The sequence below is a fragment of the Rhea pennata genome, chromosome Z (genome assembly GCF_028389875.1).
Source record: "Rhea pennata isolate bPtePen1 chromosome Z, bPtePen1.pri, whole genome shotgun sequence".
Classification (NCBI taxonomy): domain Eukaryota; kingdom Metazoa; phylum Chordata; class Aves; order Rheiformes; family Rheidae; genus Rhea; species Rhea pennata.
In genome coordinates, this window is record NC_084702.1 from 69588445 (window position 1) to 69600628 (window position 12184).

At 46.2% G+C, this 12184-nt stretch overlaps 1 protein-coding gene across 1 annotated transcript in view; it reads left to right on the forward strand.

Annotated features, from left to right (window-relative positions):
- The first annotated feature begins 1828 nt into the window (after positions 1-1828).
- Positions 1829-12184, forward strand: part of NPR3 (natriuretic peptide receptor 3) — a 40369-nt gene continuing 30013 nt past the window's right edge. The window contains exons 1-2 of the mRNA XM_062599393.1: positions 1829-2540; positions 7967-8089. Coding sequence (XP_062455377.1) covers positions 1829-2540; positions 7967-8089 — 835 coding nt within the window. The remainder of the gene's footprint in view (positions 2541-7966; positions 8090-12184) is intronic.

Genomic DNA, 12184 nt, shown 5'->3' on the forward strand with positions numbered 1-12184 from the left:
AAGAAAATGTTTTTGCAAGCTCTGTGGTGAAGATGGCTGACGTGTTGTATATTGTAACATTGTGCTTAATCTCGACTATGTTATACATAGTCATTTACAACAAAAAATGCCTGACATAACTTACAGTACAGGAACATACAAAATGAGCTTCACCAGGGTGGATGTTTATGTGATCTTCAAGAACACTCTGAAGTTCAATTCAGTAAGCAAATAAAACTACTTTAAAGGCACATTTCTCAGAGAAGCTCCTTGTCTATGAATTTCGGAGCTTTATTTTTTTACTGAGGTGCATTAGAAAAATGATCCCTCCCAAAAGATTTTTTTGATGCTTATTTTTGTGCACAGTATTATCTGGTGTTTTCATTCCACTTCACAGCTGTAATTGCACAAGCGCTTCCAGCTTTCTCCTCTTTTCAGTCGAGTAATGGCCCAGGTGAGCAGACGGGTCTCCCGGGCAGCCTGGGTCTCCCTTTCCGAGGTTGTGCGGTGAGGGCAGCAACAAATTAAGTTTACACGTAACGACCTGGGCGCTGAACGAAACAAGCCCCTTCTGCAAGGCGCGGCGTTCGCTCACCGCACTAATTCGGAGCCGGGGCTCTCCGGTAACCCCACCGGGTGAAGCGGCGCGGCTCTGCCCGCACGGCGCACGGAGGCATCCGCTGAGGGACGTCCAAACGCGTCAGAGGTCCCAAAGCCTCTTTCACGCAACGCTTCGCGCGTTTCGCGCTGGCGTTGTTCCTTACTCCAAAAAACGAGCGTTCGTTTTAAATGGACAACACCAAAATCTGAGCATAGGAGCTTTACAGCCAGTAGATAGAGCAGATCGAGGATGCAGTTAACACGCCGCTGTCAGGCAGCGTTGTCAGGATAATTTAAAAAGTTATTTTCCTTTTTTTTCCCCCCGTTTTTCCCCCAAGAAAAGCATCTCAGAGCAGCACTTGTCTGCCCCCTTTCTCCGGGGGGGCCTTCGCTCCTCCGGGCGCGGCACGGCGGAGGGGAAGGGGCAGAAAGTGGCGCCCGGAGCCCCGGGGGCAGCCCAGGGTGGGGGGCTGCGGGGAGCGGGGCGGCCCCCGAGGGCCGCGTTCGCCCCCTTCCCCCCCCCCCCAAACCCTCCAGCCCTGCGGAGCCGCCGCCCGGCAATGAGGGTCCGCGTAGCCGCGGCAGCGCCCGCGGGAGCCCGGAGCATCGCCGCGCCGCGCCGCGCCGCTCCGCCGCCTGCAGCGCAGCTTGCGCCCGCCGGGCTGGGACGCGTGCACGGACCCCTTCCCCCCCCCCCCCCCCAACACGATGAAGATAAAAAATTAAAATGCAGGGGGCTCTTTCATCGCCGACGTGGTCCCGCTTCGCGGGAGGGCAGCAGCCTAGCAGGGATAAATCTCCCTGCATACGCATACGCGCAGCTGTAGAGGCATGTGTGCATGTGTTAGCTAAGCCGCCCGGGGGTGCGCGGGGGGCGGCGCGGGGGTGCGCGGGGGGCCGGGCCGGGCCGGGCCGGGCCGGGCCGGCGGGCGGCTCCGCCCTGCGCGCAAGCCCGGCCGCGCCGCGCCGTGCGGGCGCCCGCGCTCCCACACTATTTAAACAGGCGGGCGGCAGCCGCGGAGCGACCCGGGGCGTCCGCGGGGGGCGGGCGATGCGCCGGCCGTAGCAGAGCAGCCACCGCCGCACGGGGGCAGGTTGTTAATTTAAAAAAAAATATATATATAGATAGATTTTTTTTTTTTTTTTTTTTTTGCAAAGCACCTGAGCAATAAAAGCACGAAGGAACAACTCGGGAGGGAAGGGAGGGCGGCAGCAGCCTGCCGCCGCCGCGCCGACCCGCGTGGCCGCGATGCCGCCCTGGCTGCTCGGCGGCCTCTGGTGCGTGCTGGCGGCGCTGGGCAGCGGCGGCCCCGCGGGCGCGGAGCCGGCGGAGGAGGCGGCGGCGGAGGAGAAGCTGATCCGGGTGCTGGTGCTGCTGCCGCAGGACGACGCGTACCTCTTCTCGCTGGGGCGGGTGCGGCCGGCCATCGAGTACGCGGTGCGGAGCCTGCGGGAGAAGGGCTCCGGGCTGCCGCCGGGCTACGCCTTCCAGCTCACCTACGAGGACTCGGCGTGCGGCAACCGGGCGCTCTTCAGCCTGGTCGACATGGTGGCCCTGCAGCGCCGCCGCCCCGACCTGCTGCTGGGCCCCGTGTGCGAGTACGCGGCGGCGCCCGTGGCGCGGCTGGCGGCCCACTGGGACGTGCCCATGCTGTCGGCGGGCGCCCTGGCCGCCGGCTTCGGCGCCAAGGGCGGCGAGTACTCGCACCTCACCCGCGTGGCGCCCGCCTACGCCAAGATGGGCGAGATGCTCCTGGCCCTCTTCCGCCACCACCAGTGGAGCCGCGCCACGCTGCTCTACAGCGACAGCAACCCCGAGCGCAGCTGCTACTTCGCCATGGAGGGTGTCCACGTGGTCTTCCAGGAGGAGGCCTTCCACATGGCCGTGCACAGCTTCGACGAGAGCAGCCGCCACCTCGACCTGGACGACGTGGTGCGCGCCCTGCAGGCCGGCGAGCGGGGTGAGTCCGCGGCGCGGGGACGGGGCGCGGGGTCTCGCCTCCCACCGCGCGTTGTGTTGGCGTGAGGCCGGCCGCGCTGCTGCCCTTCTCCCACCTGCGGGTCTCCTGGGGCGGTGCTGGGGCAGTAGCACGTGCCAGGCTTGGCTTCGTGCCCAAAGCGTGTTCCCGTCATTGCTCAGGATCGATGCTGGACACTGTCAGGGAGGGCTCCCCGGAGGGGATGGCACTTCTCCACCTGTTGGAGAAGGTGGCCACGAGCAGGACCAGCCGCGCATGAGCTCAGCCCATGAAATCCCGCCCTTGCGGAGTGGGGAGGGAGTTGCCCTCGGTGGTTTTTATTAGGGTGGTTTTGTGGTATAACAAGAAATCAGCTTTCCCCGGCGAGCTGTGACGGCAACAAGCCTGAAATCGCATGTGTCCGCCCGCAGATGCAGAGCAGCAAATCTGTTGCTCCATCTGTGAGATTTCTTTAAGTGACTCTGTGCAAGTTCAAAGGCTGAGCAGAGATGTTTTCTTCTCACCCTGCTGCGTCTTGCCGTGGCAATCTTCTTCCCCACTCCTGCCATTAGGAGCCCTTTTGAGTGCTTCATAAATAACGAATGCGTTTTGTGGAAGCGGTCGTATCGGGCGAATGTGTGAACTCTAAACCCTTGAGTGCGTGCAGTAATATTGCCACCAACTGTTAGCAAAACACTGTGGAGATAAATGGCTTGTAAAACATGTTGGAAAATCACTCCTGGGCTGGATGCATAAAGTAGTAAAATGCTTGAAGAACTTTGGAACGTTTAAAATACATTTAATTACAAATTTGAAATGAGATCTTGCCAACTGATGCACAGATCTGGGGGTTCATCAAGAGGCATTTTCAGTTGGAGGCATAACCAGCAACAGATTTCTTTAAGTTGTTCCAAAAAAAGGAAAGGTGTATTTCAGCAGCGGACTCCTGGAGATCAAGTCAGAGAAAGTTCTTCTCTATGTTTCAATAGAGATATAAATGTTAAAAATGTTTTGTACTATTTTTACATCCTCAGTTGCAGAATCTTACAATATTATAATAATTGAGCAGATATAAATCATGCTGTATATTGCTGACATAACTCATGTCACCATGCTGTAGGCTGGCATGCTTCAACAGTCCAGCTTTGCAGTGGTGATCTAGTTAAGTTGGTGTGAAATTCCTTCTTAATATGCACAGGACTGTATTTGTCTAATAACAGAGGGATCTTTAATCCTCTCTGTGAAAATACGTAAGCAGGTGCTTGAAATAGAGCTTTCCTGTTAGCACCTTTTGCGACAATGTAGTGAATGAAGAGAAAGAAACTTTTAAGTGCTAAAGGAAAATACTAAGTACGGAAAGTGTTGGGTTTTTTTTATATATATATAATCAACTAGGCTATGTACATATTTGCCTTTGCTCATGCTCAGAGCATAAAAATAAGATTATTGCAAGAAAAGATAAGTGTTAACCCTTAGCTAAAGGGAGCTCTGGCTGTGCTGTTGGATCATGAGTGATAGCTAAAGGCAAACTCTGGTATTGCCGTGCCAAGAGCCCAGGCAGAAGCTTGCTTTTTACTAAACCTAAATGCTTTTTTGAGACCTTATTGAGCTTGATCTTGAGTTTCAGTATAATTCTTTAACTTGCTAATTACCGGATTAAAGCAATCATCTATTACTTCTCTCTGCTTTTGTGCGTGGGTGGATTCTCTCTTCTCCCTCTATCCCACTTGCTTTATTTGTCCTTTGGTTCATGCTGCTACTGCTAAATGCAGTGCAATCTTCCACCTCCATTTGTGCGTTTCTGACTTTATGGACTGACTGCATGGCTTGCCTTGCATGTCTCCTTTGGCCTGAGTGGTGTTCCTGATGCCCACAATGCTAAGACCATCAAAATATAAGTCATTCATGACAAGGATTCACCATGCACCTCAGCTTTCTAGCTTAGGTCTTCATTTCTCCTTGGGGGTCACCTAATGGCGTAGTGTCGCTGGTGGGCAAGGTGATGTCCAAATAACTTCCTCACTCCTCTTTTTAACCAGTTTTTAGGGGCTACTGTATCATACCTATGGCAATATCATCCCACGCTGACTCTACACCCTCTCTCTTGCCTGTACAAATGTATAGACAAGATATGGGATGCATGCTAGAAACTATCTTATGGCTGAGAAAAGTTGCTCCATCAAATATGACTCTTAAAGCTATCTTTCTAGCCATCTTCTAGTGAGTCTGACTGGAGGAGTCTTAAGGTGTTATGTGCTCCATGTGACCCCTGTCTAGAGCCTCCAGGCCTGCGAGTGGCCTGAGCTGGCCCAGGAGGTTGAATCCCCACTGTGCTGAGCTATCAGGGCTGGAGCCTGGGGCATACCTGGCTGCACAAAGAGTTTTGCCAGCAGATACATCTCTGGGCCCTGGAGCCGTATCAAAAGCCTGGAGCCTTAGAGCCAAGACAAAATCATGATGAATCATAGAATCAGTAAGGTTGGAAGGGGCCTCTGGAGGACATCTCAGCATCCCTGCTCAGCAGGGTCACCTAGAGCATGTTAGATAGGGTTGCATCCAGGCAGGCTTTGAGTATCTCCAAAGAAGGAGACTCCACAATCTCTCTGGGCAACCTGTAAATGAAAAATATGGTGATTAAAGACAGGTGGTTAACTCTTATGTCATTAGTAACTGAAGCTCACTTTTGAAGACTCAGGCTAGCTGCGATGATTGTGAACCCCGTACTGGGCTTAAACACACTTTTTATGTAAGGAGGCAAGTGCATAGCAGAGGGAACGCTTACTCCTTTAAGACTCTTTTCTTACTGGAATTAAACACCAAATATTTGCAGACTGAGTCAGTCTTTGTCAATAAATTGAAAATACTAGTATTAGAATTATTTTATGTGTATATTACACTAGAAGGAAAACATTTTCTTGGTGTGCACATGTGTACATTTCTGTAAATACAGTAGTAGTGTACAGATGCAGATTGAGTAAACATAATTTACATTTTTGAAAGTTTGCAAGAGATCTACCCATAGCTAATTTGCCTCAAAATCTTGAAATACGTAATCTTTGCTCTCCTACTGGGTTAAAAGCCATATCCAAATAGTTAATATCAATTCTCCTACTTTCCTTTAGTGGCTTACAAAATATGACTTAATGTATTTTAGAGTAGATTTTTTTTCCCCCACTTTATTCCTTTTTACTCAACATCTTTTACTGGTGTTACAGGAATTGCTTTGATTTCCATCTACAGATTATAATTGTATGATAGGTATGAATTATAAAGGGAGAACTGAGAGGACAGCAAGAAATCATTTCAAAGGGAAAACTCTCACCTATACTGAAATTAGGAACAGGGAGACAAATCTATTCCTCATGCAAGACTAGAAAAAATTTGATCCAAGTTTTATTGTAAGATTTTTTTTTCCTTCATGTTGATACCTCATAATAGCCGTGAAATATGTCTTGCTCTCTTGCTCTGGAAATTATTATTATTACTCTGCAATAATCAGTTGGACAGAGGTATGCATGGTATAACTTTCCTGAAGTGTGTGGATTTAACAGAATGTGATTTATACCAGGGCTGCATCTGGAACTTTATGCCTATGATGGCATAAAACCAGAAAAGTGATGGGAGAAGATTCATTGTGTGAGAAGAGATTTGGCCTGTTTGGCCTTTTCTTTTCTTTTTTTTTTCCCCTTTTTTATTAAAAAAAAAAAAAAAAAAAAAAAAAAACTTTTAACCAGAGAAGCTGAATGTGGTTTTGATTCAGTTTTATTGTTTGGGTGAAAATATTTGCGTACATTATTGTAGATTTAAGTCCTGCCATGCATGACAGCATTCCTGGAAATGTGTGTGCACTTGGTTTTGAATTGCTCTTCTGATGAGATCCCTTATGACTCTGCTATAGGATATAGCTACGTGCATTGATACAGTACTTCACTGAGCTCTCTGTTACTAGCTTCATACCCATCGTCTTGTGAATGCGTATGAAAGTTCATGATGTAGTGTCCAGTGTGGGAGCTATTTGCGCACTGCTAAAGGTCTAGCTTGGGACTGTCTGTTTTCCTTGCAAAGGGAAGGAGGGACTAGAGGCAGTTTGCCCAGTCCAGTATGCTGGAGAAGTGACCTCTCAAGGAGCATCTTTAGATTAATGTAGAAGAACACATTGGGGTCCACTCCCTCACTGGAGTGGACATAGTAGGGCAGCAGTGGGACGCTGGGCTGCACAGAGCCCTCAGCTGTCGTGTGGCGGAGAGCAGATCATCCTGACTTCCGAGCCCCTGCTGCAGCATCTTTCAGGATAGGACATAGTGAATTTGGCTTGTGTGCTTAAACTCATGGCTCAGGCACCAGGCAGGCTTTTAGTTGGGTTGTCTGAAGCAATTTGGCACCCCTGAGAATCACTGGTGGCTGTTTGGGCACCTGATAACAATATGTAGGGCTGTGACTGCATAGTCTCTTCTCCCCTGCCAGGCAGCAGGTGAGCTGGGCTGCTGTGCTAGAGATCCTCAGTGATGTGGAGGCTGCTGTGAGGGTACCTGGAGGCTTTGTCACCTGAGCTTTGAGTTGTCGTTGTGTGGATCACAGTCCTGCATAGAGCACATCTGCAGGCTTGTAGATCCCACTGCAAGACCAAAGCCCCTGTTTAGTGTTTGGTCCATGGCAAACAAGGCCTTGTGGCATTTAATCTTGTAACCACCTTTTGTCTGCATACACACTTTCTTTTTTTCCATTTTTTCCATTTGTAGCTACCTGACAACTAAGCATCCAGTCAAAAGTAGTTGCTCACTGTATTGTTGGAGAGAAAGTCATCTGCTGGAGAGATTCATATCATTGACCTTAGGCAATTGCTTTAGGATGGAGTAAATCTGCTGCAGAGATATTGTTCTCCATTGACTGTGGGGGATTTCTGGACAAGAAATCTTACACTAGATGTCTACACTTTAGGCAGTTAAGGTGTAGATGAGATGAATCAACACCTAACTCTTCAGTGGACTGGAAACTACAATGGTAATATCACTGTATCAACTTCATTCCTCATCTTCAGATGACATCTTCACTATGAAGCCACCAGTGGCTTATTTTTGCAATTAACTTTACAAATATATGCAGTTGAACAAATGCAAAGCCAGAACTTCATTGTTTGTTGCAGGAGTAAAAGGCTATATCCTTTTTCTTTTCTTTTTCTTTTTTTTTTTTTTTTTCCTTAAATTCATTTTCAGAGGTGATAAGGGAGTATGAAGTTGCTTTGTGTTTGGTACCTCTCTTTTGTGGACTCTTTGGGAAATCAGCTTTATTTGCCAGCTGAGTTGTCATGTTTGTTGCAACATTAGGAGGACAGTTTGGGTCACTGTGTCTGGCAGTGTACAGGCTTAACAGACTGTTCTTGAAAGTTCTTGAATTGCTTCTTATCTGTGTTTTCCATTTTTCTCCACCAGTTATAATCATGTGTGCCAGTGGTGACACAATCAGGAACATCATGTTAGCTGCTCATCGACAAGGAATGACCAATGGGGACTATGCTTTCTTCAATATTGAACTCTTCAACAGCTCATCATATGGTAATGTTTTCCCCCCTCAAGCATGTTGCAAGGTCTTCTGTAAATCTGTTAATATTTTTAGATCTGTTAGCCTCAAAGTATACCCTACCGAATCTCAGAATACACTACCATCTCTGTGTTATTGTAATTACCTTCCCCTTGGGTTATGATATTGCAGGAAAGAAAATAGATATTAGTTTTTATTTAGCTATGGTTACCACGGAGTGGGTCACAAGATATAGGATGCCTGCAGTATGAGCTTTAGTTAGTTAGCTTTAGGCTGTGCTGGGGATCCATCTCTCTCTCTCTCTCTCTCTCTCTCTCTCTCTCTCTCTCTCAGCTTTTGATCACTGTTTCTACAAAAGTATTCAGCATTGAAGGGGAGATACTGGGTGGAACATGGGCAGTCCAAATATCCTAGGGTAGAATGGATGGATAAAAGTGGCTGACTTCACCCCTTGTTTTCTAAGGAAAAGTGATCTGATCTGTGAAGTTACTAGGAGACTTTAAAAATGTAAAATTAAGTTAATTTGCATTTTGAATTATACCCACGTTTGATATTATGGCAATGTGTGCTAGAGACCAAACCTCGTATCAGCTGTTAATAGCTGTCTCAGTTAAATTAAAGCTAGTACTTGAGCAATGTGTTTGCTGACAATTTTAAACAATGTCAGAAATATGCAGGCTACCTTAATTAATCCAGAATGATAACAAATTCATTTAAAACTGAAGATCAAGCAGGAGTTGAAAAAGAAGGAAAACTTGTTTTCTTCTTTTAAGCCTTAATAAACCCTGATGAACAGAAACAATTGAATTCACAAAAGGATGACATGTTTTGTTTAATAGGTAAGTTATTCCTAAGTGAAAATCTTTTAAATAAAGTTTTGATTACTCATGTAGGACCTCTGAGATCATTTTACAATGGATATCATTCATTGTGGAAAAGCTCTAGGATAAACATATGTTGTTTAAGTCCAGAGGTATAGATACAAACAGAAGTGCAAGTACAGCTATGTATCTCTTCCAGGTTAGCTAAAGAAGTGCCAAGTTTCACCAGCTAAAAAGGAAATTACTGAAATAACTAAAAGGTAAAATCACAGAACAAGATCAAAACCAACAGTTCAAATCAAAGTTTTGTGTTTACTGATTTAAATTTGCAGTGATTTCATCCCTCATGACATAAAGTGAAACTTTTTGGCATTGCAGCCCTAATCAGGACCAGGGTAAAAGCTGAAGGCTTTACCCATGTCATCAGTCACAGAACCCTGAAGTTTCAGCCCTTCTGTAGACGACAGGAGTTTAGTAGACATGATTTTTACCTGTTCCTACACACTACAGATCAAGTAATTGCTGGTGGTGTCTCATTATAGCTGAGCTACTGCTGCCTTTCATCTTGTGGAATGAAAATGTCAGATGTGATTCATCTGACCTCAGATACAGGTTTGCCTCTGAGCTAGGTTCCCTTTAGAATCACAGTAGAGAAACAGGCACTCCTGCGCAGTGATTCACCTCAACCTTAGATGTCTGAAATGGCTCGGATGAATCATTCCCTAAAGCTCACTGTTTCCTTGCCTTAGCTGTAAGCAGAGCCCAAGATGACTAGCTCAACTCTGGAGGTCTACCAGGGAAGCACTGAAGCTGGCTGGGATAGATGTTACCTAAAGTTTTCTTTGAGCACAGAGATGTTCAATGAGTGCAGTGGCTACGCTGCTGGGACACTGCATTTTGCAATCTGTTCATGTTTCAAAATGGTATTTGCTGGGAGGTAGCAGTGGTTGCAGGAGGCAGTGTTGCAGCGGGATGGGTATTTGAAGTGACACAGCCACTGGTAGACAGCACTTGTTCAGTCATTTACTGGGCAGTGCTGTGCTGCCATGGTGCTGTGCTGGGTGGTGGTACCATTTCGCCTGTGGTTGTGTTGGGATCTCAACATTGCCCTCCTTGGGTCATAGGAAGTCCGATCTACTTGTGGTTTTTCAAAGTAAGTAGTTAAAACTGTCTACCCTCCGATGTTAAATTGTGGCATTTCCTAACACTTACAAAGCTCTTTAGAAACAGTCTGTCTTTTTCTTTTTGGATGTGTTTTCCATGAGGAGTAAAATGACTTTTTGTCAGAAATTGACTTCTGTTTGCAGGTCATCACCTGCAAAAAGCAAGCATGCAGAGAAACATAGAGAAATCCCCCCCCAGCACCAAATTTCTCCTCCCAGTGCCTTGAGATAGTGAAATTACAAAAGGTACAAAATCTAACATCGAATGTGATTGACAAATCAACATTCCCCCAAGCCAAGTTCATATGACTGTATTTTGTTATTGCCCTCTGTTCTGAATGTTTCTAATTTTTCAGAAGAGCAGACTTACTAAATGTTAAGGCTGCAACAATTGCAGTTAAATACTGGAGGAGAACTACATCCCATAAAATTATCTATGGAGGAATTTAAATATGTAAATTATTCTAGTAACTGTTATGCAAGTTTAGCTTCCTTGTTCCCACTGTCAGTTTGTTTAAAGTAATAAGTAAGTATATTGTACAGGACAGATTTATTCATGTCCTGAGCTTCAGTGCTCTGGAAAGGCTTGTCTTCTCAAAAGGAAGCCACCCATAGTTACACTGCTGGCTTGGGAGCCTTCCATCTGTTTCCATGTACAGACTGAGGTCTTCAGGTGTTAGCTTTGTCCCTTGAGCTAGAAGACTGTTGCTGGACATGCATATCTTTCTTCTGGAGAGCAGGAGTGCACATTTAAGAGTGCTACTGCTGACTGCAGTCATGTTAGTAGCATGTTAGGCTATAAGATGTTGTTGTCCAGTGTCAGGTCTGATGAACAAGTAATCTTGACCATTTATCTTTGAATCAGGAAAGAAATCCCTAGATCAAGGGAGAAATATCTAGAATTTCATCTAAGAGAACAAAAAAGCTCCAAAAATAGATGGCAAAGGAAAAAAGAAAAACAAAGTATTACTAAGGTCATGTAGGAATTTTGTAAAGACTGCAATCCCTGCCAGTGCTGACCTGTGGTAAATAAGGTTTTCCTGGGGTGGAAGAGAACTAAAGGGAATATCCATTTAATGTGAATCTTTTTCAGAGCTTAACTGGGACTGTGCCTTGCTCCGTGTGTTGAGAGTGACAGGAGCTGGCATAGAAGCAGAAGCAGCACAAGGAAAGAGCTGCTCTCTTGAAGAGAACAGTTCCTTCTGTATTTCCCCTGTGCTCTTCTGAGGAAGAAGAGCAATTCCTTAATTGCTTTCAGTATGAAAAAAAAAAAAAAAGTCCTACCAGCAGTGTCTAGGTACCAGAGGGGGTGAAACGTGAAACACAAGCTCTGTATTCACCTGCTTTGAGAGAGGTTGGAGGTCTGTCCATAAAGCCTTGCTCCCACAGATGGCCAGGTACAGCGTGGAGTGCAGTGCAAGGAGCACTGAAGGTTTGGTCCCTGGGCTCTGTCTCCATTAGCATCTCTTCTCCTAAACCATTCACTTTTCCTGGTCTAAACAGCACCATGATTAAGGTCCTTTAACCAAGCAGGGTAGCCACATCCTCCTTCATTTCATGGTCCTGCAGGTCACACTTCAGAATTGAGCATGTTCCACAGTCTTCATTTTTGCACATTTAGCCATGAGTTTTTGTTGCTATTATTTCAAAAATAAAAAGACCGTCTAGCTTTTAATTGTTTGCAGTTATTTAAAAGCACTATTTATAGGTTCCTCTATCATTTATATACAATAGCACAAAACCTGATCCAGGTCAATGCGAATCTTTCCACTGATTTCATGAAGCATTGGATCAGAATCTCAGCACCTTTTAGGGTCAGGCCCCATTGGGCAGAAGGGCTTCTTCTATCAATTAACGTCCAGTCAGCTGTTCTGCTTTTTAAAAATCTGAAAATCTGATTCAACTCAAAACACCAATAGAGTAATCATTTCTGTGCTGTGATGCAGAGCACATGTAAACAGCATAGGCAGAATCCCATTTATTTGTGGTTTCTTTTCCATTAAGAACAGGCCTTGTCTGGCAGCCACCACACATGTGACTTTCTCCTTGACTGCTATGGGAGAAGTAGCTATACCATCTGCCTCCCATGTAGGGTGATGATCATGCTGTTGTATTTTCTGGAGCT